The sequence below is a fragment of the Muscardinus avellanarius genome (genome assembly GCF_963383645.1).
Source record: "Muscardinus avellanarius genome assembly, chromosome: 19".
NCBI lineage: Eukaryota > Metazoa > Chordata > Mammalia > Rodentia > Gliridae > Muscardinus > Muscardinus avellanarius.
Genome location: NC_137805.1, coordinates 17,371,996 through 17,399,116, shown reverse-complemented (window position 1 = coordinate 17,399,116; position 27,121 = coordinate 17,371,996). Strand labels below are relative to the sequence as shown.

The 27,121-nt window shown below is 49.2% G+C and overlaps 1 protein-coding gene across 1 annotated transcript in view; it reads right to left on the bottom strand.

The window, feature by feature from the left end:
- The window catches only part of SLC24A3 (solute carrier family 24 member 3), a gene marked incomplete at its 3' end in the record, with an annotated part of 445,609 nt that overhangs the window by 20,483 nt on the left and 398,005 nt on the right, over positions 1-27,121 (bottom strand). The window contains exons 9-14 of the mRNA XM_080716323.1: positions 21,682-21,735; positions 16,782-16,915; positions 13,645-13,805; positions 12,400-12,670; positions 4,313-4,479; positions 1,758-1,872 (exon numbers count right to left, since the gene is read on the bottom strand). Coding sequence (XP_080572449.1) covers positions 1,758-1,872; positions 4,313-4,479; positions 12,400-12,670; positions 13,645-13,805; positions 16,782-16,915; positions 21,682-21,735 — 902 coding nt within the window. The remainder of the gene's footprint in view (positions 1-1,757; positions 1,873-4,312; positions 4,480-12,399; positions 12,671-13,644; positions 13,806-16,781; positions 16,916-21,681; positions 21,736-27,121) is intronic.

Here is a 27,121-nt window from a genome sequence, read left to right as displayed (position 1 = left end):
CTAGTATTTGGGAGTCTGAGACAGGAGGATTATAGGTTCGAGGCCAGCCTCAGCAACATAGTGAGGCTCTTGGTATCCTAGCCAGCAACCTAGTGAGAACCTGTTTCAAAGACAAAATTACGAAAGGGCTGGAGGTGTAGCTTAGAGGTAGAATGCTCCTGGGTTCAATCCCCAGCACCACAAAACAAACCAAACACAGAAATACATGTATCACTGAACTCCTGACTGTCACATCAGATAGGATCAATGATTCAAGATGTTTAAAATTAAGCGTGACTTCAACATTTCTGGAAGTTCTGAGCCACCTTTGAAAAGGTAATGGACTCAGCTGGGTGCAGTCAGTGGCTGTAATCCCAGTACTTGGGAGGCTGAGACAGGAGGGTGATACTTTGGAGGCCAGCCATAGCGGCTTAGCGAGACCCTGTTTTTAAATTAAAAAAAAGGGAGGGTGGATATGTAGCTCAGAGGTAGAATGCCCTCGGGTGCAATTTACCAAAATAAAGAATCAACTGAGCAGTCGAGCAGTCTGTAGAGTGGCTCCTGCATGTCAGCCTTCTCTCCTGACTGGTCTACACTGTCTGCAGCTCTTCTGAATAACTGGGTAACACAACGGTAACGGAATGTGTAGACCTTTGCCAGGTTTTCTCCGGGGCTCTGTGCTCAGTTCTGAAGCAGCACGACGTGTTTGTTTCAAATCCGTGCTGTCTGGTGCGGGTGAAGGAGCATGGGTGCTGGGCGGCGTGGCCATCGGAAGTGGCCGTGGGGCTGGGAATGCAGCTGAGTGACGTGTGAGCCCCGGGGATGCTGTGTGAGCCCCGGGGATGCTGTGTGAGCCCCGGGTTTCCAGCTCCAGCACCAGAAAGGCAGGAGGGGGCAGGCGCACGGTGCGCGTGGTTTTAGAGGAGAGATGAGCGTATCGTACGCTGACCCCTGTCCCTGGCGATCACTAGAGGTGCTGTGGCTGGTCTGTCCTCTACAGGCCTCAGATTTCTTGTCCTTAAAATGGGAGTAGAATCGTCCGTACCTCATAGAGTTGCTTAAATTAAGAAGACAACACACCTAAATGCCTTATCCATTAAAGGTTTGCTACTGTTAAACACGCGCAATTTTGTTGTTGTTGTTGGGGATTAAACCCAGGGGGATACTACCTCCAAGCTATACCCCAAGCCTATTTTATTTTATTTTATTTATTTGGTTGTACTGGGGTTCCTGGAAGCCCTTCTACCTCCGGGCTATACTCCCAGATCTATTTTATATTTTTATTTGGAAACAGGGTCTCTTAAGTCAGCATGGCTGGCTCTGAACCTGCGCGATCCTCCTGTCTCCGCCTCCCAAGCGCGGGGATTGCAAGCATGCACTACCCACGCCTGGCCTATTTTATTTTTTATTTTGAAACAGGGTCTTGCTAAGTTGCAGAGGCTGCCCTTGAACCCACAATCCTCCTGTCTTGGCCTATAAAGGACTGGGAATACAGGGATGGGCCACCACGTCCAGCTATTTAGGATTATATGTAGTAATGGAAGGGCAGTAATAAGAGCAGAGGTCTGTGGGTGCTACCTAGGCAAACATCTCTGCTTTCCTCAGGGGTAGAACCTTCTGGCTCTTTTCCCTGTACTCCTGGTCTCAGAAACTCTGACCAACTTGGAATTGAAGCAACCCATCACTCCTTCAGAGCTGGGCTGCCCCCTATTAATTGCCACGTGGACCCCAGGTGGGCGGGCTCTCTCCTCCCCGTGGCCGCTGCCCCCAAGGCCCACCTTGTCTGGCCACGATGAGGCTGGCCATGCAGTCGGGCACGCTGGTCCCGGCGGCCAAGAAGGTGATCCCCATGATGACATCCGGGATACCCAGGGTGTAGCCGATGATCGTGACCTGGAAGAGGCAGGAAGAGGCGGTGAGTGTGTGTGGAGGGCCCCGTGAGCCCGGGCCTGGGCTTCCTCTGTGCACACTCAGAGTGTGCATGGGGGGGGGTCCTCTCAGGGGCGGGGCAAAGCCTGATCTCTGGATTAACATCCAGGGCAATGAGCCCCATGGGAGGGGAAAAGAATTTCTGGGAGACGGCAGTATTGGGACAAAATATTTAAACTCAAGATGGTCCTGGGGAACCCAGAATGGGAGGCTGTTAGGCTACACCCGGAAGTTAAGTGTCCACACCAGCTGAGGTATCGTGGGGAGTGCCAGGAACCGGAAGAGCTGGCCTTGACCCCACCCCGTCCTGTCTAACAGCCACAGCCGCCACTCTTCCCATCCCAGAGCTGGTGATGACACCAGTCCCGGTGCCCACCATCTTCCGCACCACGACTGCGCATGCCCTTCGAGCCGACCCACTGGGCCGAGTGGGCTTGGCGGGCTTTAACTTGCTGAAATTTCACATGCAAATGAGCCCCTTGTGATCCCCAAGTCTCTGATGGAGAAAGAAAGAAGCTGGTGAGAGAGATGATGAGGGGCCACAGCAAACGACAAGGTAAGTGGAAAAGAGATGTGTTGCCGGGAGGCAGGGCCGGGGCCAAGATGCCCAGAACAGAGACCATCCGGCTCTCGGGCCGCCCCTTATCTCCCTCACCAGCAGTAACACTGCAGAAAATACTCTCTGATGCCGCAGAAAATACACTCTAAAATACCGCAGGAAATGCACTCTATAACACTGCAAAAATATTCATTCTATAACACTGCAGAAAATACAATCTATCACACTGCAGGAAATGCAGGTCGTAAGGAGCACTTTCTCCCCGCAGCTCCTCCTGGACCAGCGGGTAAGAGACACCTGCGCAGGATCCTACTCCACAGGCCACGGGTGCTGCTTCCCTTTCCAAAGCTTTGGGTGGGTGTGAGCTGACCCCACAGAGGCGCCCGGCTGGCCTCGTCCAGCCAGAGCGCGGTTCTCATTTCCGCTCCGCTCTGATTTTCTTCTGCAGGGACTCGGTGCCTTCCGGCCTCTGGGGAGGAGGGGGATGCTGAAACACACATTCTCTTTCATTGCTCCGAGAAGCCTTGCAGCTTGGAGTCACAAGCATCCGGGCCAAACCTTGCTTTTCCTTCTCAGCCCTCAGCTCAGTCCCTGCAGGAATGCGGTTTGGCTGAGACCAGAATGGTCTGCTGCACTCTCTCAGTTATTATTACATTTGTGGTTTGGGGAAGCGATTACCCAGGAGGCCAGCCCCGGGTCCCTGCTTCCCTTGTTTCTTCCTTACCATCAGCCATTTCACAGGACTTGTCAGAACTAACCAGATGGGAAGAAGTAGGCAGCGGGAGAGTGAGCCCGGGTTAGTCCATTTTCTAAGGTTTTTTAACCTTAGAAAACCATGGAATACCCTCAGATCAGGACAGCAACCTAACCCCCCCAAACCTGGACCAGAGAGGCCCTTCAGGAGGACATTCCACTGAAACAATGAATACAGGATGAAGGAGGAACCTCTGGATAAGATTTCAGTTTTTAAAATAATCAGAGCCAGGTGCGGTGGTACACTCCTGCAATCCCAGTACTTGGGGATAGGAGGACCTCAGGTTTGAGGCCAGTCTCAGCAACTTAGTGATAACCTGTTTCAAAATAAAAAGATAAAGGGGCTGAGGGTGTGATTTGGGGGTAGAATACCCCTGGCTCAATACCCAGTACCAAAAAAAGGTCTGTTGCTGTGATGTTGAGGCCAAGGGATAAGTCTGAATTAATTGTGTCAGGTTTATAAATGTGCTATGTGACCAAAATATCTGTTTGGAAGCTCTTTTAAATTCTTGAGTTGACTTCTTCTGCACTCATATTACATTTCTGTCCAATACAGGAGTGCAGCTACTCTGGACTTGCATGATTTTGTCACGGCGCTTAATTTCTGCCCAATCCCAGTTCTTTCAACGAGGCTTGCTCCCCAGTCGAAAGGTGTGGTCATAACTAAGCAGGACATTCTGGAGGTCCCGGTTCTTAGAGGGCTTTGGGGTAGAGTGCTTGGAGCCACAGCCCCCGTCACTTATGCCAATCACCGGATCATTGTTTGAGCCTCAGAAGGGGCCCCTGAGCTGCTGCCTAAGACAATGACCTCACTGTCTGATTGAAAATGGAAACGACCTTCTGCCAGAATCAAGTATAACTACCCTGTAGTCAGCCCCAGCGGTGACTAATCAAACCACAGTCAACCTGGAGTCAAGGGAGCAGGATGATTCTAAACCATGAGTTTAGGGGTAGTTTGTTACACAGCTTACTGCAGCAGTCGCTGCCTGATACAGCTCCTGGGATGAAGCCCCTATTCTTCTCTCCCTCTGGACCGGTGCATTTCCTCTCTAAGGGAGACCCCGCAGTGCGCTGAGTCCTTTATACTCTTACCATCCACACCATCACGTAGGAGAAGGCTGCGATCCACAGCGTGGAGGAAGCAAAGGTCACCATGAACCACTTCTCCCAGCGGGGCTTGTTGCAGTTGGGGACGGTGAAGTATAAGACGAAACTCAGCGGCCAGGTGAACACCCATTTCACCGTTTCTAGTTTGCCGGCTGGAAAAATAAGAAAGGAAAAAAAAAAAAATTAGCCAGCTTCATTTCTTTGCTCTGTCTCAGACCGTTTCCCCTGGAACTGAATCTTATTGTATGGCTCTCCACCTAAAAAACTCGATGGCTTCCCACCACCCACAAAACCTGCCATACCAAGGTATACGGAATTTGAGTCACTGGCTGCCGCCTGCTCCTTGGGTGTGGGAAATGGAATGTGTCACTTGTGAGCAATACCCAGCTGGGGGTAGCTTGGCAAATGGGCCAGGTGGGGAGACGGGGAAGGTTCCCAGGACACCAACGGGGTGGAGTGGGTGTGGGTGTGTGTGGCGGGGTGGGGCCTAGGCAGACCATCCATTTGTCTGTCCTCATGGGGTTGTCACTACTTAAGTGCCAGCGGAGACAGCACCATCTAGTGGGAGTTCCCAACCTTTGCGTCCCCAGCTGAAGGGATTCGCAAGTGAAGAACCCTCCTGGCCCCTGTGGATCTGCGGGCCCAGCGGGACCTGCCAGTGACAACCCGCTTCTGCCGTCTCTGTGTGCCCGAGACTGCGCCTCAGACACCCAGAAATGCTGACTCTGCTGGCTAGACTGCCCCGAGCTCCTTTTAACCTCACGTTTGACAAACATATCAGTTTTGCCAGGGCATTATCATCATCCTCTCTACTGTCAGTGCTCCTCTGAGAAGAAACAGCTGTGTGCACCTGTCCTCTGCACTCGCGTGGAGGCGCAGAACGGGCCTCTCTCTCCTAGCCAGCCTTTGGCGCGGAGCTGCCTGGTCACCGCCTCCTGGTGCTAGGTCCCCATGCCGCCCCGGGACCCTCCCTTGTCCAACACAGTGCGCCTGGAGGTGCATCAAGTATCAATAATTCATTCCCTTCGCTCCCATCCTGTGAAACCTCTGCAGTTTGTTTATCCATTCTCCTGTGACAGGTATTCGAGTTCTTCCCAGCGGCGGGGTATTACCAGCAAACTAGGGACAACCTTCCCCATCTCCCTCTGCGCACGGTCTCTTGTCTCCAGGGTGAAGACTCACGGGGGTGCAGATCATTCCAAGAACCTTCCAGCAGCTTCCATTTCCCTCGGAGGAGACCATGTCTCCTTACCATAAACTTGGTCCCATCTGCCAAGCAGTTGCCTGACTTATACCCTCCTTCTGGCCTTCTTTCAGTCTTCAGATACCGTACCCCCCTTCTGCCCCAGGGCCTTTGCATTTGAGGGCCCCTCCGCCTAGATCTTCCTGTGGCTGTGTGCACTGAAAGCCATTCACATACTGTATATTAATATATTAATATTAATTAATATATTATAAATATATACTATATAATATACAATATATAATAATATACAAAATATGTTATATGTTTTTATTTATATTAAATATATCTCTATATATTTTGCACTCTTGGGGATGGAACCCAGGGGTATTCTACCTCCAAGCTATACCCTCAGTCCTATTTTATTCATTATTATTATTATTATTATTATTATTATTATTATTAGTGGTGGTACTAGGGTTCCTGGAAATCTTTCTACCTCTGGGCTATACTCCCAGACACCTGTTTTTTATATTTTTATTTGGAAACAGGGTCTCTTATGCTGGCTTTGAACCTGCGCGATCCTCCTGTCTCCCCCTCCCAAGTGCAGGGATTACAAGTGTGTGCCACCACGCCCGGCTTTTAAACAGGGTCCCACTAAATTGCGGAGGGCCTCACTCAGCAGCTGTGGTTGGCCCTGAACCTGTGATCTTCTTGTCTCTACCTCCCAAGTACTGGGATTACAAGTGTGTGTCACCACGCCCAGCTTTCAAAAAATGCTAACAATGCTAATGGTATTAACATTGCTACAAGCAATGCCATCAGACAGACAAAAAAAAAAAAAAAAAAAAAAAAAGATTTGTTTCTGAGAATCTAAGGGATGTTACCAGCAAGGAGGAAAATATTAAGAAATATTAAGAAAGATCAAGGTAATTTTGTATTAGCTATTATGCCTCTCGTTAAAGATGGTCAGGGGCTGAATTCTCTGAGACCGAGGGACTAGATTCCAACAGGAAACTGTCTGAGGGTTGCTTTGTGAGTGCCACATGGTCCAGAGCATGGCCAGCTGTTTGGAGACCACGCACACATCCCTACATTCAGCAGTGGGGTGGGAGAGGAGCATTTATCACACCCGGCTCTAGGATCCTGGCCAGCTTCCCATGCGGCAGATACAGGGAGATACTTGGCTTGGTTTCAAATATACATCCAATCAAAGATGACAGAGAAACAGATGAGGAGGAGGAGAAATGACCTCACTTGGTTCCTCAATATTCTTCAGAAAACGAGAGAGAGAGAGAGAGAGAGAGAGAGAGAGAGAGAGAGAGAGAGAGAGAGAGAGAGAGAGATCGGTCGGGTCTAAATGTGTGGCTGGGCTTTGGAGGTGATGCTGATTTGCTAGAATTGCAGGCTGCAGAGTGTGCACCTGTGACTTCAGTTTCCCCTCCCCGCTTGCAAATGCCTGGACTTGACCCTGGGAGGACGTTATGTCTGGAAGACGCCATTCTCACTGCCATTAAAATGATACAGATGTCGCCTTTACACTGTTGCTGCTTAGTAAGGGCAACCTTGAAGGCAGAAATGCGCAAGGATTATCTGAACTACGTCTTTAGGCGTAATGTAACAAACAGGGCTCCTATGGAAGCCATGTGACAGAGAGGCACCTCTGAAATGATTTCAGGCTGTGCAGGGATTCCCAAGTTTTAGCCTTAATGTCCACTCCTGAATAGCAGCGAGCGGTTTCCGATCCTCTGTGTCAGCAGCTTTCTGAACGCTACCCCATCTTTATGTTCCATCAGCATTTGGTCTAAATAGAGCTCTGGAGGTTTCTGTGTTCACTTAGCAAGTGCTTATTGAACGCTCCCGATGCCACTCTGCAGGTAGTGCTCCGGGCTCTGGGGATGGCGTGATTTATGAAGACCAGGCTGCCTTCCCCGGAGCCCGGGAGCTGTGCGTGCGGGTTCGCTGAGGTCAGCCAGGGGACTGCATTGTAGCAAGAACTTGGTTCTAAATTGCATCTCTTATCAAGCTTTCTGGAAAGCTCACTTCAATGGGAACAAGAAAAAGCAATTGTGCAGTTTTGTAGACCTAGGGCTACATGTATACCTTTGTTCTGACTATACAGACAATAAAAATGTACATTAAAAGTGGAAAATGCAACCCCCCGAAAAATAGAAATTCCACCTAGGAGAAACATACTAGCTGAGTGTAGTGGTGCATGCCTGTAATCCCAGTGTTTGTGAGGCTGAGAAAGGAGGATCGCAGGTTCAAATCAAACTCAGCAACTTAGTGAGGCCTTCCACAACCCCGAAAGACCCCATTTCAAGGCAAAAATTAAAAATAGCTGGGTGTGTACCTTGGAGGTAGAATGGCCCTGGATTCAATCCCCAGTACCCAAACAGAAAAACAAAACCCAGCTATTCTTATATTTGGGTGTATTTCTTCTAGTTATTTTCCCACGGAAATGTGTCCACCTCCATACACACTCTGTCAATAGCGAGGCTTTCTTCTCTCAGGAGATAAGAATACATGTATACTTACATGTATGCATACCATAGTACAGATACTATACATGGGCGCATGCTATATATATAACATATGTGCACAGTATATGCATTTATAAATGGGTACATTAAGACCTGTGTATATACAATACATAGATACAGCATGGTATATTAAATACATACAATTTATATGCACACGTTGTTCTAGGTACGTGCCATACAAATATGTATCTGCAGTGTATCTACGTATGTATTCTATTTTACTTTATTGTTTTGTGGGTCTGGGGATGGAACCCAGGGGCATTTGACCTCCGAGCTACAGCCCCTGCCCTATTTTTTATTCTTTATTTTGAAAGAGGGTCTTACTGAGTTGCAAAGGGCCTCATAAGTAGCTGAGGCTATCTGCAAACCACGATCCTCTGGTCTCAGCCTCCCAAATGCCAGGATTTACAAGCGTGCGCCACCACGCCCATACACATGCATGTAAATATATGCATATCCATGAATACATATATGTCATATACATATATATTAAATACTCCCACAGAACTACTTGCTAGTTATAGACACCGCAGTCAAGCACCAGAGAGAAGCAAGCTCTTAGCTGGTGGCAGAGACGAGGGTAGGCCTTCTCCCATGTCCCCGAGAAGGACTACCATGAGAAGAACAAATGTCTCTTTGTGTAGATGGACCATTTTCAGGCCTAAGGGACTTAGCTCAAGAGGCACCCACTGCAGGTTCCCTGGACAGCGCCTACAGCATGCAGAGGCCCTCGCAGGCCTGACCGGAGAGGGCCTGGCTGGACATTCAGGGCCCCAAGTCCAGGCACAAGGTTTCTCAGCAGCCGGTGAAGGAAAGAGAGGCGACCATGGGGCAAGCCCACTCTTCGTTTCAGAGGCAGAACCCGGCCCTGCTGTGGGCTCTCCTACCTCTTAGATGAACCATGAAGGCCACTGTCACATCAGGTCTCTAGTTCCACGCTGCTCCGAGTGTGGCCCGGAGAGCTGCAGCACTGGCAGTACTAGCGGCTTCCTAGGAACACAGATTCTCGGGCTTGCCCCACACCTCCCAAGTCAAGGAAGTCCCATGAGAGGATCTGGATGCTTAGCAAGAGGTTCCTGCACCGGGGCCTCAGCAGGACGTGGGGCGCTGGACACCTGTAGCCAAGTCTCCTCCACACAAGGCCCCAGGGACATGTGGCCGGAGGCCTGAGGCCACTGCCATCTGGAGCAGCATCACAGAGACACAGAGGGTGGCGGGCAGGAGGTTCAAACACGGCAGTCCCATGAGATTCTACGACCCAGTAATGTCGTAGTCATCTCAGCGTGCGTGAGGACATTTTATGAAGCATGTACAGGAATCACCTAAAGGCCGGGCTCTCAGCACGAATCCTGTGGTTAAGTGGTGCATGACTGTTGTGGTTCGAATGCAGGCTGTCCTCTGGGAAAGCTCACGTGTTGGCACGCGAAAGTGTTCAGAGGTGAAATGACAGAATCAGGCTTGGCTCTCATCATAGGTAAATAAATACGCTGAAGGATTAACTGGGTGGTAACTTAGGCAGGTGGGGTTGGGCTGGAGGCCGTAGGTCGCTGGGGGTGAGGCCTTGGGGACGTATCTGCGCCTGGCCATTTCCTATGCCTCTCTGCTTTATGGCTGCTGTAAGATGAGCTTCTGTTCTCTGCCGCACAACGTGCCGCCATGCTGTCTGTCCTGGAGTCGGTTGACTATGGACTGAACCTCCAAAATCATGAGCCAAATAGACCTTTCCTCCTCGATGGTGTGAGTGTCAGGCGTTCTGGTCACAGTGATGGGGAAACAGACTAAAATAACGACTGTGCCTTGAGGCCCACAGGTAGGTCTGGGATGACTTCTCTCCAGGAGAGAAACATGGAACCATGGAGCAAGTGACGGGAGGTGGTTTGTTCCACCAAGTGGGGGAGCCGGACTGTTTGCTGCCTGGAGGGGCGCACCTTGTGGGAGAGGGGTGTGGGCTTCCCCGAGGCCCACAGGGCAAACTTTATCCGGTTCAACTTCTTTAATCAGTGAAGGAGTAGAGAAGAATAAGCATTTTTGGAGTGTGGTTACGCTGGCCAGTCGTGGGCACACAGAAGCAGTGGTAGGAAGAATTCTTGTCTTAGGTGCTGAGGTCCCATAGTTCTCAGAGCCTGTGCACAGGGTCAGCTATGCTCCTGACTGTGCCGTGTGTTATGGCACAGCCGGTGTCAGGCAGGGAGATGGGGCAGGTGGCCTGATCTCATCCCTGAGCCCTCAGTATTACTAGGGGAAACCAGGGTGTGCCTGGTTGAGAGGGCCTGGTGTTCCCATTGGAGATTGGGGGCCATGGAGGGACTCGGGGGTCTCCAGGAGAGTGAGCAGGTCCAGCTGTCCTGCCACAGGGAAGAGAATCTGCCCCCAACCCGATAGTGTGTGCCTGGTGATGACTGTCCCCAGGGCTTCTGGAGACACAGTTTACCCCACCCCAACAGTGGCCTTTGAAGCTCTGGGCACCCAGATGCAAGACTGCCTTACGGAACCATGACCAACTAGTGGCTTTAACCTGCGGAAGTTGTAGTGATTGTTGCCTACCAATGGAGAATGAACACAAGGGCTTGCAAGAGGGGAACAAAGTGTTTGAGCATCTCCTCCTTGAGACGATGTTGACCTGGTTGATGGGGGAGAAGGTGGCCAGGAAACGTATCCAAAGGTGGCAAAATGGATCCAGAGGCAGGACAGTAGGCTCCTCTACCTACTGGAGATGTGTTACGAGACCCCTGTGGATGCCTAAAACTATGGATAGTACCAAGCCATATCCATATATATATATATATATATATATATATATATATATATATATATATATATATATATTCCTATATATTCATACCTCTGATAAAGCTTAATTTATAAACTGGCCAATAATAGATTAACAATGATGATCACTAATAAAATACGATAATTATAACAACATATTAGAATAAAACCACATCTCTTGCACTTTGGGGCCCTTATTAAGTAGAATAAGAATGACTTGAACACAAGCACCGTAACACTAGTATAGTCACAACAGCTACGTGTGACTAACGGGCGGGTAGCATATACAGCACAGATACGCATCTGAGCAGGATGGTGAGACTTCATTGTACTACTCAGAATGGCATTCACGCTCAAACTTAGGAATTGCTAATTTCCTTAATCTTTCATTTAATATTTTCAGGCTGGTTCACTGCAGTTGACTACAACTGATCTTGGGTAACTGAAACCAGAGAAAGTAAAACCATAAGTAAAAGGTGACTTCTATATTTTTCTGCCAAGGTCATCTACTAACAAGTAATGATTTAACTTTGGCAGGATAGTTAGAGAATTTGGCTGGAGGACAGGCATCTGTTTTGGTAAGTACTTAAAGAGGCTCCTGGCTCGGGAGCCTGAGTGGGCTCAGGAGCACTTCTGAGTTTCACTTATTTCCCCTGAATACAGAGGAGCACCTCACACACACAGCAAGCCCTTGCATCTGAAAACAACACGGGCTTCGGACCCTTGCACCCAGGCCCCACCACCGAACGGGCTTTCCAGTGGACCAAGCAGTTCTTCCTTACAAAGTCCTCGTGCAAATTTCAACACCCCCAGGAGGTGACAGACATCAATTAGCCCAAGGCTCTCTTTTTCTGAAATAGCCAGAAGTTTCTAGAAGGTTTAGCAAAAACAAAACAAATTGTGTGGGCATGTTCTACCTGTTCTGTGGATGGCTGGGGTTGGGGACAAGGCAGGTGGAGTCGAAACATTTGCTCCTTTCTTTTGAAGGCCCCAGAGAGCCCCAGATGGCTTCTGGTCAGGCCTGCCTCTCCTACGGCTCCCTCCCTACAGGCAGCAGGTTGTGGGAGTGGGGACCTGAGCGGGGTACAGACAGGAGGTGAGAACAGAACCAAGCCTGCATCCCCGGAGCTGGCCTTGGCGGGACAGCTGCGACCAGCTGCAGCGGGCTGGTGGGGGTGAAGTGCTCAGCCCCTGAGCCCCGAGCCTCGCCAACGTGGGCCACCCGCGTGTCCTGCTCGGCACCCAAAGGTCCTGCAGAACAGCCAAGAGGGACCTGCATCCACAGAGTGCATTTGGTCAGTGGGCTCAGATCCAACCCACGATGACCATGCGCTTCCATCTTGGTTATCAATGGACCCTCCACAACAATGTCCTGCCTGCCACGGAGACTTCATGCAAATATTGTTATGTTCATGCAGATACACTGAGCTGAATAATAGTAATAGTAATAATAATAGTAGTAATAATAATAATAATAATAACAACAACAACAACAATAAATCAGCCAAGTCAAGGGTGTCTGTCTATTCAGTGGCCTCAGACAGTGCCCAGCCCGGCCCGGACGCAGGACCTCTTACAGGGGGGGTCGAATGGCGTGTAGGGCCCCTCGTCCTCGTCCTCGTCCTCCTCTTCCTCTTCGTCGTTCTCGTTGTTCTCGTTGTCCTCGTTCTCGTTTTCCGTCTCGTTGCCAGCCTCGGCCACGGCGTCGTCCCGCCGCGTCCCGTTCACGCCCCTGTCTGGCGCACTGCTGGGCCCCGTCCCGTTCTCCACGGTGTGCCTCACTGGGATTTTGATGGCCGCCTCAGATTCCCCGTTGGCGTAAGCCCTGCTGTTTATCAGCCTTTGCCTCTGGAAAGAGAGCGTGCAGTTTGTCACGGTCAGAAGGACTGCAGGTCCCTTGTACCCAGAAGGCCACCTGCTGAGCCAACACGGAGACGCTTCCAGAAGACTCTGGAGTCAAGTTTTAAGAGGTTCCTCCAAGTGATAGTGGGTTAAGCCAACCCCCTTCTGGAGGAGAGAGGGATCCTTGTGGCCCATCGGAACCCGCCAATCACTTCAGAGCGGCTCCCCGACGTCTGGAGGGCACCTCCTTGACGTCTGGGCGCTCTGGTGTTTTCTTTCCTCCCTGGCTTATAGGTCTCCCTTGTTTCATATGCCAGAAACCCACACAACTGTGTTTGGACTAGTGTATCCATAAGGCTGCCACTTCAGAGAGAAGGAATTAGGCAAGAGATTCCAGGCTATTTTAAATTAAGGTGGCCTTTATCTAGCACCGACCTTTTTTTTTTTTTTTTTTTTTTTTTTTAGCATGGGTGAATTCATACCAGGGGGCTTTATTCAAATGAAGAATAAAAGAAAAAGATGGGAAGAGGGGGAAAGAGGAACTTTTTAGATAAATGGAAGCTAGCTATGTTTTCCAACATGTGAAAGGACAGGCAGACCAGAACACAAAGGTAGCCCAGGGAGCAGAGATGCTGAAGGAGGCCTGAGGGACATTAAGGCATTAAATTTATTTATCTTGGTATTGGAGATTAAGCCCAGGGTATTCTATATCCACAGAACATCCCCATACCTTTTAATTAATTAATTTATTTTTGGAAACAGGATCACACTAAGTTGCTGAGGGGCTCATTAATCTACTGAGGCTGGCCTTGAATCTGCAATCCTCCCATCTCAGCCTCCCAGGGACTTGGGTTATGAGTGCACACCACCTCTCCCAGCTAGTATAAAACTTTAATTGCGTCTCTTTCAAATCAGGAAGCTTTCTCTCCCCTGTATCTTCCCAGCCCTGTGCAGGGTGTGTGGAGTGTGCTCCCAGGTACCTCATTGATCAGCATGCGGCTAGCCATGGAGAGCCGGGTCTTGGGGGGAAAGTGGCTCGTGATCATGATTCGAAGGCCAGCCTCGGAGAAAGACAGCTGGTGGGGGTAGGCTGACAGCAGCTCATCCACCATGATCACTGACGCTTTGCGGTGGAAATTGGCTGAGAAATGAACAAGAAAGAAAGTAAAATGAAGGACAGGAGCAGAAAAGAGGCATTCGTGAGTTCTTTCTTCTCTTCTCTAACTTTCCTTCTGTCCTTTCCTTATTTGCATCCATCCATCCTTCTGTCCATCCATCCATCCATCCACCTATCCATCTGTCCATCCATTCATCCATCATTCTATCATCCATCTATTCATCCACCTATCCATCCATCCACCTATCCATCCATGCATCCATCCATCATTCCATCAGTCCATCCATCAATCCATCCATCCATCCATCCATCCATTTATCCTTTAGTCCATCCATCCATCCATCCATCCATCTATCATCCATCCATCCATCCATCCTTCTGTCCATCCATCAATCCATCCATCCATCCACCTATCCATCTGTCCATCCATCCATCCATCCATCCATCCATCCATCCATCATTCTATCATCCATCCATCCATCCATCCATCCACCTATCCATCCATGCATCCATCCATCATTCTATCAGTCCATCCATCCATCCATCCATCCATCCATCCATCCATCCATCCTTCTGTCCATCCATCCATCCATCCATCCACCTATCCATCTGTTCATCCATCCATCCATCATTCTATCATCCACCTATCCATCCACCTACCCATCCATCCACCTATCCATCCATGCATCCATCCATCATTCCATCCATCTATCCATCCATCCATCCATCCATCCATCCATCCATCCATCCATCCATTTATCCTTTAGTCCATCCATCCATCCATCCATCCATCCATCCATCCATCCATCCTTCTGTCCATCCATCAATCCATCCATCCACCTATCCATCTGTCCATCCATCCATCCATCCATCCATCCATCCATCATTCTATCATCCATCCATCCATCCATCCATCCATCCATCCATCCACCTATCCATCCATGCATCCATCCATCATTCCATCAGTCCATCCATCCATCCATCCTTCAGTCCATCCATCCATCATCCATCCACCCACCCACCCACCCACCCATCCATTCACTCATTTACCGTTTCCATATTCCTTCCCTCCCTCTGTCCTTCCTCTTTTTCTTTCTTCTATCCATCCATCCCTACTTCTACTCCATGCTTCCGGGGAAGGCCACAGTGAACAAAATTTGGAGTAGAGTCAACATCCCCCTTTTATGAGTTTTAGTAATATCTCATTTGAAAAAACTGAAACAATTCAAGCCTCATTCACTGACATGGTGAGAAGAAACGATTAGAGAATCACTCCCTGTCCCCGAAGGACTTTTCCCATCACTGAGACCTGGTGCACAGGCAACACCTCGGTAACATTTAGCGACCCTTTATGTCCTTCAAATACCAACAACATTCGTACTGAGCTGCTAAATGCTAAGAATTGATGTTAGCACTGAGTCTCCACTTCTCCGTGGAGAAGACGTATACACAGTCCTGCAGCCCAGCCTGGGAGTGCAGCTAGGGAGGGTGAGAAGGCAGCCGGACTACTCCCAGAGGACTGATGTTCAGAAGGGGGCCAGGGACAAGTCTGCGAGGCCCAAGCCCCTCCCTCTCCAAGAATGAGCCTCAGGTGACACAGCTCACAGTACCCGGCTCAGCGCTCGGTACCCGCTGCTGCCCCCAGGTCACCCAACACGAGGCGACCTCTGGGACACTGGCTGATCCTGCCTAGCTCTCTCGGTCCCTGAGAGCCTTCCTCTTACGGTTTCAAACCAATCAGAAAAGAAGAAACTAAACAAAATCCTCCTGTGGAATGGAGCTAATTAATACTTAATTTTTAAAATTAAACATACATATAATAATTCGGGAAAAATATCAAATATTTGATTTTCAAAATTCTAACTAATTACCCAGAGATTCAGGAGTCAGCTATTTATTTGAAAATAGCCTAACATTTTCTAATTTGTTTTGTTTTCCTGAAAAGCAAGCACATGGGACACATTTCGAGGGGATTTAGAAAAATTAAATGAGAAATGAGATGCAGCCTAGGCAAAAATCAAAGGATGATTTTGTGTGTTCCTCTGTGAAAGAATATCACTTATCAGAGGGTACCACCTTGCCTAACTTTTAGGAATATATTGAATATGAGAGTTACTTGGTTTCATATTCTAGAAAGCCACACAACTGTGTCTGGACCAGTGTATCCATAAGGCTGCAATTCCAGAGAAAGGAAATTTGCTTTATAAGAATCTATTGAATATAAGAATAGAGAATTACTTTGAAAATTAAAGTAATTTTTCATCTTCTTCTGCAGCTTGGAAGCTGAGCTAATAAAGCCTAAAAGCGAATTTTTTTCTTTTTCTTTTCCTTTTCCTTTTTCTTTTTGGTGGTACTGGGGTTCCTGGAAACCCTTCTACCTCCGGGCTACACTCCCAGACCTATTTTTTTTTTAATTTGGAAACAGGGTCTCTTAAGCCAGCGCGGGTGGCTTTGAACCCGCGCGACCCTCCTGTCTCCGCCTCCCAAGCGCGGGGATTACAAGCGTATGCCAAAGCAAATTCTGATGTATGTAGTAACACGCTAATAATACCTGTCACTGATGAAGTGTCAAGCTAAACTTACTTATATGCCTTATCTGCTTTACTCATTACAAGAAAAATTCCCATTTCTAGGAAGAGGAAAAACCAAGGCTCAGAGAAGTTAATAACTTGCTCATGGTCACACAGCCCAACGGGACAAAAGCCATACCTCAGGTAATACCCATGGGCTTCCCTCTCCAACCACCCTTCACCCATTGGCCTCTGTCCCATCTCCCTGTATCAACTGCAGAAAATGTCTTCCCTACAACCCTCCCTTCTGGGGCTTTGGAGCGAGCTCACAGCTGGGTGTGAGGCGCCCCACGACCTAGACCAGGGGAGCTGAAGGACTGGATCCTCTGCCGTCTCCTCTCTCGGGGCAGGCGGTGTCCCTGGGGCCAGCCGGGGAGGGCGTGTGGGCCGGGCATTGGCTGTCCAGCTTGGCCGGGCGCCCGCGGCTCACCTTTCTTAAGTAGCACCACGGTTGCGTCGTAGTTGCCGCCGTCGTCGATTTCAGCGTTGCTGGCCAAGCCGTTGACCATGTTCCCAGCACCTTTGGCCCTCCTCTCGAAGCACTGATGTATGCAGGCATTGTATCTGAGCAGAGTGGTAAGGGGGAGAGGCCCTCAGCGTCCGCAGTCCTCCCCTCCCGACGCCCACCGAGCTCCCCAGAGCTGTCTCAGTCTAGCTACACTGAGGGGGCCCCCATTCCTCGAGTGAGGATTCTGTCTCCCCACTTCCCCCGGAACATACAACCTGCTCACTCCCCGGCTGAAGGGTGCATGAGTAGAATAAAGCCATCACGCAGATCAGCAAGGGGGCTGCTTTCTCTGCTCTGTGACCAATTCATTGTCAATGGCAGGACCTTGGGGACCGAGCTCCCTGGCTCTGAGGCTGGACCTGGAGGAGCTGAGATGAGGCTTGGTGGACAGTCAAGGTCGACCTCCCCTGGGCCACATCACCAGGGCCTTTGCTGTCAGGGACCGGCTTGGTGGGAGGAGACAGTCTCATCTAACTGTCAGCTGGGTTGAACCTCCTGGTCCAGGTGTGCAGGAGGTTGGCTGCCTCAGTGTCTGTCTTCAGCTTCACGTGGCCTCATCCCGGGACCCTCTGTCACTGCACCTGCGCTAATTCTCCACAGTGACTGAGTGCGCAATCAGGTGGTGCATCCTGGGTGCTGCAGCAGGGAGGGCAGAGGCCTACACAAGCTCCCGGGATGTTTCTGGCAGGCCAATGTTCTGGCCCCTTCATCTTGTGTATTAGAAGGCTACCATAGAGTAATCCTAAAGAAAGAAACTTCATGAAGCTGGGCGTGGTGGCGCATGCTTGTCATCCCAGCATTTGGGAGGCTGAGACAGGAGGATCGTGATTCACAGACAGCCTCAGCTACTTAGTGAGTCCCTTTGCAACTCAGTGAGATCCTGTTTCAAAATAAAGAATAAAAAATAGGGCTGGGGGTGTAGCTTGGAGGTAGAATGCCTCTGGGTTCCATCTTTAGGACCACAGCAAAAAAAAAAAAATGTTTTGTATGAGACTAAAGAAAAAATATAAAATAAGGACATTTAGGAGACCATTGGAAATTTGAACACCAATTGTCTATTTTATGACATTAAGAAGCCAGTATTAATTTTAGGTATGATAATAATGTTGGGGCTGGGCTAAAAATGAATCTTGCATTTTTTATGGATGAATAATCTGTCTGGAGTCTCAAAGTGACCTGGAGGGGGTGGAGAGCGACACAGCATGGTGGGGCTGTTAGGGCTCCGTGTGCTAGCGTGATGGGCATCTGGACTTGCTACGCCGTTTTGTCAGCTTTTGTGCAGATGCGGCATTCTCTGTGGTGAAAAGGTCGCCCTGGTCTAGATTTGACCAGAATGCCTGCATGCTCCTTGGGGAGCAGAGGTATTCCTGCCATCTGGATTCCAAAACCATTTTCCCCACAAAAATACTGATTTGCATGAAGGTTTCCTGGTGTTTTTTTTTTTTAATACTGGAGATTGAACCCAGAGGCATTCTACCTCTGAGCTACACCTGCAGCCCTATTTTTTAAAAATTTAAAACAGTGTCTCACTAAGTAATTGTGCACTAGCCATACACCTGTGACCCTCCTGTCTCAGCCTCCCAATTAATGGAATTACACACGTGCGCCACCGCACCCAGCTGAGGGTTTCCTTTTATTTTATTTGAATTTAAATTTTTTTGTGGTATTGGGTTTCCTTTTAAATTGTAACTATACATGATTTGTTTGTTGAGGTTTGAATAATAGGACACCAATTCTATACACTGGGTTAATAGCTTAGCCAAATTGTCATATTCTAAATATCTACCTATGTATGTTGTGTGTGTGTGTGTGTGTGTGTGTGTGTGTGGTGTGTGGTATAGGAGGTAGGGATTATTATGAATTTTGTTTTGCAGAAGGGGAAACGGATTCAGAATAGCTGAATAATCTGGCCAAGGGCAAGGTCTGCTGCCAGCCTTTCAAGTGAAAATATCCTCATCCACCCAAACCTTTTGCTTCATCTGGGGCCAAATGGAGATGGAGCAGACAGGGGGTAGAGGAACAGTCCTTGCCAAGACCAGGTATGCCATATGCTCCTATAAGTCTTCTACCTGTCTAGCCAATCCCAAAGTGCTCTGGGACCTTCAGATAGAACATCTAGTCATTTTAAAGCTATCGACCCAGAAAGCTGATGATTCTAATATACGCTTTCTTTACTTTTTTTTTTTTTACTGCAGTTGCTCTGTTTTATATTTTTAATTGAATGTTTTAAATTTTGTGCTTGCACCCTGAAGCTATTTTATTGTGAAGCATACAGTTTTATAAATCAGATTTTATAACACCCAATGATTAAAGCCTCTGATTGCAGAGGGGCTGGCTATGGAGCAGAGACTTCAATTTAGAACATAGGGCCAGAATTCACGCAGACAATTCTGCGAGCGTGGTAGCTGCCGTTCGCTGTTTTATTTGCATCCTGCGGGTCTGAACAGCTGGAACGCTGGTGCAGCTGAGGCCTCCCTCAGCAGAAACACACCTCTTCAGCTTCTGCATTTAGCATGATTTGGGGTAGAGGAGAGAATGAGCTTGCTGTGTTATCTTAAGAGTCCACATGCCCAGCCAGCAACTCCTGGGCTTTTACAATCGCTCGGTAGAGGGCGCGGTATCCACAGATGGCTTGCTAGCAAGATTCCCCCTTCACTTTAGAAACAGTCTGTGTATGAAGGCCACTTTCTTTGTGTAGACCTAGTGAGCTCATTATGGGACATGGTCTTGTCAACATTCAGACTTTGAAGGTTACAAACTTTGGAAAGCCTGTGGCCAACTCTAGTTTTCCTGGGAGGTCACTGGTGTGTGTGTGTGTGTGTGTGTGTGTGTGTGTGTGTGTTAGTAGGAGTTGAACCCGGGGATGTTCTACCTCTCAACTCTACCCTAAGTCCTATTTTATCTTAAAACAGGGATTCAGTAAGTTCCTGAGGGTCATGCTGAGTTTCTGAGGCTGGTCTCAAACCTATGGCCCTTCTGTCTTAGCCTCCCAAGTACGGGGATCACACAGGTGCGTGCCACCACATCTGGCTCTACTGATAGGTACTGTAAGTGAAAGACAATTAGTTCCATGGTGACTTCACCAGTTCCGTCACGCTAACTCCACATCAGGATATGTTTGAGTAGGCTTCTACTCTAGAAATGTCATGCCCTGTAAGAAAGCCTAGGTAGCGGGTCTACAGTTGGTGCTGGACAGCTCCTCTGGCCAATGTGGGGTGCCATGTTGAGATGGACAGCAGATTGCTTTGAGCTCACCTAAATGCCCACCCGCCCAGCGTGCACCTTTATGTTCAGGTGACGGTTGCCGATGTCTGTACTAGTGTCCCCTAACAGGTCTCCAGTTATTGGCGGCTAGAATTTACTTCTTCTGGGCTTCAGCAGCAAGGAAAACCCAACATGTCAACCCCAGACTGCTACCCAAGGTGCCCAGATGGGCAATTTCCCATCATTCTCTAGTTTCTTGCCCCGGGGAAAGTGGTCACTCTATCGCTACGTAGGCTGGGGAACATGGGGACTGATTAATTCCACGAGGGCTGGTGGCTACAGCTCTACATCATTTATAAGTGCCCCATCTCGGTGGCCCTTGGGAAAACTCAAACTGGCAAGTTCATCACCGTTTTACTTAGAGTGTAGGACACATTAGAAATATCTTTCTTGATAAAAATAGTATCACGTTGAATCTCAGGATGATGTATAAATGCAGTGCGCTCATAAAATTATTTTTTAAAAAGCTAAAGGATGTATGTGAACAGATCTTCCGGCACTCTTCCCTTGAGCAGGTGGCTGGGCTCTTGAGAGTGACCTGTGCTCAGTGACTTGGTTCTAATGTCTGTCTGTCTGTCTGTCTGGGCATAGGGCCAAGGTGGCGGTGTGAGACCAGGTGGTAGGAAGCAATCTGGGTCCCTGTTCACTTTCTCTCTGGAGTCACTCAAGCTGGAAGAGACACTCAACCCTACAGGAGGGCTCCTGTGGCGAGGAGCTGAGCCCTCCAACCACCAGCCAGCACCAGTCTGCAAGCCGTGGGGGTGGGTGGGCCGTCCCCAGGGCAGATCGGCTAGCAACAGTCAAGTATGTAACAGCAGCCCTGGCCAACATCTGACCTCTAGTCCCACAGGAGACCTCCTTTAAGCAGCTCCTGGATTCCTGGCTCTCAGAAGTGGTGTGAGATCATTCACACATGTGGGTTTAAGCCAGTAAGCTGTGGTGGAATTCCTTACGCAGCGATTGCGGATGAATACAACGGGAGCATTCGAAGTCTGCAGACAGGTGATGGCCGTACTCTTTCCTCACTGTCTGCGGTCCTGCTTCCCTCCCCCTTTGTAGAAATATAACGTACTGGGCTTTGACTCTGTTGTTTTTTTTTCCAGCACTGGAGGTGGAGCCCCAGGGGCCCTCTGCCACTGAGCGACACCGCCAGCCCTTTGTATTTTTCACTTTGAAACAGGCTGGCCTTGAGCTTGCAACCCTCCCGTGTCAGCCTCCTAAGTATTGAGATTACAGGTGTATACTACGGCCCCCGGCTGGCCTCCTTGTGAAAGAGAGATGGCCAGAGGCAAGGTGGCCAGACCCCAAAGGAGTAGAGTCCTAGAAAGTTCTCAAATGAAACAACGAAGCTTGATCCAGGCGTGGCAGATGGACTGGTGTTGTTACTAATCAGAATCACAGCGGTTCCCAACGGGCTGCCCAGGGCCCCCTGGGTCTGTGAGGGTGGACACTGCGGAACCAGTGGCTCCCTCCCTCGCCCGACTCCTCCACGCACATTCCCGCATCACGCCGGACATAGCTTTGGAAAGGAAAGAGAGGAGGGAGGGTGCTTACTTACTTCATGATGATAATGTAGATAAGATACATCAGCACGAGGACGAGGGACTCCCACCTGCAGACAAGTCAAGCAGAGTTGAAGAAGGCGGCCAGGGCAGGCGCCTCAAAGCCCAGCAGCCCGCCGGCCGACACCGCATGCCACTGGCCGGGTGGCAGGCGGGGCCGCAAATGCCCTGGTCTGTGGGCATTTCCCACGCTGCAGATCCTCCGGTCTTTCTCTTTCTTCCTCACTAAAGGGAAAATGCTGTTTCCTCTCTGGCATCTGCTCACCCCAAGAGCCTGGGAAAGTGAATACAGGTCTCTAGGTCTGTCTGCGGCTGGAGCATTCACCGCGATCATTCCGGTATATACAGGAAGGGCAAACTGAGATCAGAGGACTTGATGGGCAGATACAGAGGAGCTAGGGAGACAGGGTTGGGTGTGGGAGAGACGGAGAGAAAGAGAGAGAGAGAAGGCAAGAGACAGAGAGACACACATGGAGACAGAGTGAGGACGAGACAGAAAGGGACAGAGAGAGAGAGAGAGAGAGAGAGAGAGAGACAGACAGACAGATAGACAGACAGACAGACAGCAGCACAGGGATACAAAGGAACACAGGAACATAGAGAAAGGATGGAAGACAAAAAGGGAGGCAGGAAAGGGTCACCTGGGCAGGGGAGTAAGAATGAGCGAGAGGGAAAACAGGAGGAAAGGAAAGCAGTAACAACTCTTCTCCCTCTCCCTCTCCCTCTCCCTCTCCCTCTCCCTCTCCCTCTCTCTCTCTCTCCAGCAGGGATTGACCCCAGGGATAGGGTCTAAGTTGCTAGGGCTGGCCTCAAACCTGTGATCCTCCTGTCTCAGCTTCCCAAGAACTGGGATTACAGGCGTGCACCACCACCCTTCAATTCTGCGCTTCTTATAGTGTGAAGACTTCTATTTTCTTTGTCTGTTTTAGTAACTTCCAGCAAAAACACAGGGGACGGTTTGCTTGGCCTCCCTTGAGCTGTGGGATTAAATTAGCTAATTCAGGGAGTAATTTTGTCTCAAGAGAAGGTGGCTGGAGGATGCTTGAAGGAGGAAACGTCTCTAGGTTATCTTTCTCCTTCCTGTGCTCTTTTTCAAATTCCATTCCCAGAAGTTAATCCTAGAGAAATATTTGGCCGCCATGTGTAAAGGACACGTGGTCAGAGGATTTTATTGTAGTGGTATTTATAAAAGTGGAGAGTCAAAGAACGGCTAAATGATTATTAAATGGGGCCTGGGCCTGTGAACTGTGCTCACGCGTCCACCTTGAGGGCTACCACATCTCCACTGCGAATGAGTCTGTGAATAGAAAGTGCTTGGGGTTAAGGGATGCAGTGGGGCCGTCCAAACGCCTCTGACTTCTACCATGACTGCAGTGTCCTTCAGAGCCAACCTTCTCAGCAGGTGGGGACACTCCATTTCGGCTCCTTCCATTTTGCAGGAGTCTCCTCTAGTGTAACGTCCACACCACCAATCCCCAAAATAAATGTGTATGTGCCAAACTGAGGAGGAAGGCGGGGCTTCGTTCACGCATCCATTCCAAAGAAAGATGCATTTTAGCGAGGCCTTTGCAACTCAGCGAGACCCTGTTTCAAAAACAAAACAACTAGACTGGGCGTGGTGGCGCACGCTTGTAATCCCATCATCCGGGAGGCGGAGACCGGAGGATCATGGTTCTCAGGCAGCCTCAGCTACTTAGCGAGGCCCTTTGCAACTCAGTGAGACCCTGCTTCAAAAAAATAAAAGACTAAAAAATAGGGCTGGAAGTGTAGCTTGGAGGTAGAATGCCCCTGGGTTCCATCCCCAGTACCCAAAACAAACAAACAAATAAATAAAATAAATAAAATGTAGGGTTTGGGGGTATAGCTCAGAGGTACAATGCCCCTGGGTTCCATCCCCAGTACTGCAAAAAAAAAAAAAAAAAAAAAAAAAAGATGTATTTTAATGACTCACAGAAAGGTCACTGGAACACAGACCAACTTCAGCCAAATCTTAGAGCTGAATAATTAATTCTGGCAATTTCCAAACAGGTATACTTGTACTATTTATCATTCTTTTAAAACTTTTTTTTCTCTCTCTCAAAGCAAACCCTTCTGTGGCAACATTCCAACCAGGTTCTCCCTGGCCATTTTTCAGGGATGCAGTGGAACGTAACGCTTTCTCTGGCATTTCAAATTGACTGTGGACGTCCAGACTCAGGGTCCACACAGCGCCCTGCCCCATATCGGATGCTCTGGTCCTGAGGCTCCGTGCTGAGCCACCTGCTGTTTCCGGGCTTTTGTGGCCTCTGGAGTGAGTGGTGCTCAATGCTGTCAGGCTTCCTCACTGCCCGTCATCATGCCAACAGCATCTCAGAATGACCCACGACGACGCGCCAGCCACCAGAGCTCCAGGGCAGGCCAGGTTGGATGGTCAGGTGTGCGGTCTGCTGCAGCTGAGCGCACGGTTTGGGTGGGATGGGGTCCACGTCTACACCTATGGTGTCTCGTGTCTCTCATCCCCTTCCTCCAGTATCATCCTCACTAGCTTCCTCTCTGACCACACCCCGCTGCTGCCCTATCTTTGTGCTTCTGCAGCATGACCTGGGTTTGTTTCTCCCTCCGTCCCCTGAGCTTCCACTTGGAACCACTTCCAACTGGTCCCTGATTCTCCTGCCAAAGGTTGAAAAGGTTGTGTTTTCCTGGATTGGGGGTGTTATGGGTTCAACTTGGACCCTTTCTGAAAAGTCCATGTGTTAAAAGCATGGACCCAATGCTGGAAGGTTCAGAAGTGGGCCTTTTAAGAAATTATTGGATGATAAAGACTCCCACGTCATCAGTGGATTAATCCCCTTGATGGAGTAACGGAGTACAGGGAGGTATGGGCACACAGGCGGGGCTGGCTGTAGGAGCAGGTGGCTGAGGGCTGGCCCCACCGTCTCTGGACCCTTTCTCTTTCTCTCTCTCTCCACTTCCAGCTGCTATGAGCTGAGCAACTTTCCCCACCACACTCTTCCACTACGCACACTTTTGTGTTGGAGCCAGCCGACCGTGGACTGAAGCTCTGAAGCCATGAGCCAAAGCCACCCTTCCCTCCTCTGAACCTGTCCTTGTCAGGTGTTCTGGGCACAGTGGTGACTAGTCCTGTTCATGCCTGAGGGCGCTGCCCTGTTTCCTAATCATGGCCCAGAGCAGCCCTGGAGAGTGTCCAGGTCATGCCCCCAGCGTCTCTTTTCTCTACCAAAGTCACAACTTGAGAATCAAAGGAAATAACATAACCACCATGTTAGATACTTCGGTTTCCTGCCAGGCTGTTGGGCTCAGGCTAGGGTGCACATGGCAGATTCCTTCTGTGGGCCTGGCCATGTGCTCATCTTGGACCCACGGGCCCTGCTGTATAGACAGCCTAGCAGGTGGGTCTCTGATGACTTCTATTTTAAATGTCTTTTGGGATACATACCTGACATTCCCGATTCTAGAATAGAACCCCACTATGTCAAGCCGCAAAAGCTCCCAAGAAAGGTGAGTCCTACCTCTAGTCCTGGAGGATAAACAGAGATTGGTCTAAACTTGTAGTTCTACTTTTCCTCTCAACCTGGGCATTTATTGGTCAAGGTAGGCCTTGTGGTTACCAAAGAGCTATAAGGGGAAAAGGTGCCAAGAAAGACACCACAGCCCCTTCTTCTTCCCCCCTACCATTGTCTTCAGTACAGACTTGATGGCTGGAGCCACGGCAGCCATCTTGGGGCCATTAGAGAAAGGTCAAGAGTAAGGCACAGCATGGCCCCATTTACATCAGGGATACTTAATGTGTACGAAAAGTCAGCCAGAAGAGCTGCTTTTCTGTTGAAAGCAAACTAGACTGATTGCTGACCACCACTTCTTGGCTGGTCATGACCTACTGCAGAATGGGCGTTAGTGACAGTGAGGAAATCTCAGCTGCGCACAATAGGAATACCTTGTTTTTGTGCAGCCTGCCCTCTGTATCTGCAGGTTCCATATCCACTGACTCAACCAAACACAGACTGAAAATGTTTGGAAAAAAGCACATCTCTACTGAACACAGGCAGACTTTCCTTCTTGCTGTTACTCACCAAGCACTGCAGTGGAACAGGTATTTGCATGGCGTTTACATTGTGTAGACATTAGAAGTCATCTAGAGACGGTTTAAAGTACTCGGGAGCATGTGTGCAGGTTACATGCAAATAACAGGCCATTTTACTACAGACGCTGAGAATCTACAGGGTCCGGAATCCTCGGGGTCCTGGAGCCCCAACCCGACAGATACCAGGGGTCAATGAACTTGTGTCTGGGGAAGCTCAGCTCATCCTAAAGAGTACTCTAGTTTCAAAGTAAACACAGCTGGAATGTGTTTCCTTTTGAAGATCTGGGAATGAATTGATTACCTGCCTAGAAATCTTTAGGACACGGTGGAATCCTTCACATTCAGGACTGGAATTTGCTATCTGAACTATTCCCGAAATGTTTCTCTGATCTAATTGTACCGATAGAAGAATCTGACTTTATTTTTCTTTTCCTTTCCTTCTTCTTTTTCTTTTTTCTTTTTTTTTTAATTTTTGGTACTGGGTATCAAACCCAGAGGCATTCTACCTCTAAGCTATATCCAAGTCCTTTCTACCTACCTACCTACCTTCCTTCCTTCCTTCCTTTCTCTCACTTTTTATTTATTTATTTATTTATTTATTTTTGAAATAGAAACTCACTAAGTTTCTGAGACTGGCCTTAAGCCTGCTGTCCTTCTATTTCTGTCTCCCAAGTACTGGGGTTCTGGGCATGCACCACCATGCCTGGCCACGAATCTGATCTTAAAGATAAACATCAGCTCCTACGCACAGCCTTTCAGCAAAACAAATGCTTGTGACTGGCCAGGTAACAAGCTTACGTGAACAGCGAAAGATATCTTCAAGTTCAACATATTTTGCATTCCTGAAATGAGAAGTCAAAATCCCTGGATGTCCCAAAGCGGTTAGGGCCCAGCGGTGCAGACTTTAATTTCTGAGCCTCACTCATGTGGACATGCTCTGTGCCAGCCCATGCATGTAATAACAATAATTACACAACAGCCAGCCCTCCAGGAATGCTGTTCTGATACGGCAGAAGCCCTCCTGGCTTAGTTCTTCCCTGGAAGCTACAGCCGTGAATGTTTATGATTCCAATATCTCCCAGGCTAGAGGCACATTCTGGAATGTGCAGCCCCTCTATCTGTGTTTCTGCTGCTCGCACATTCACAACTCCATGGAAAGGAGTGTTGGTGTTCAGCCTGCGGGCCTGTCCTCACAGAGGCTAGCCTCATCTGCTGCAGGACAGGGGAGGTGACCTTAAGGTGGTGTCTTGGATTGGACCTGGAGCACCCCCAAAGGCCCATGTATTGAGGGGCTGGTTTCCATTGTGGTGTTCAGAGATGGGGCTTTGGGAAGTGACTGGATCCTGCCGCCTCTC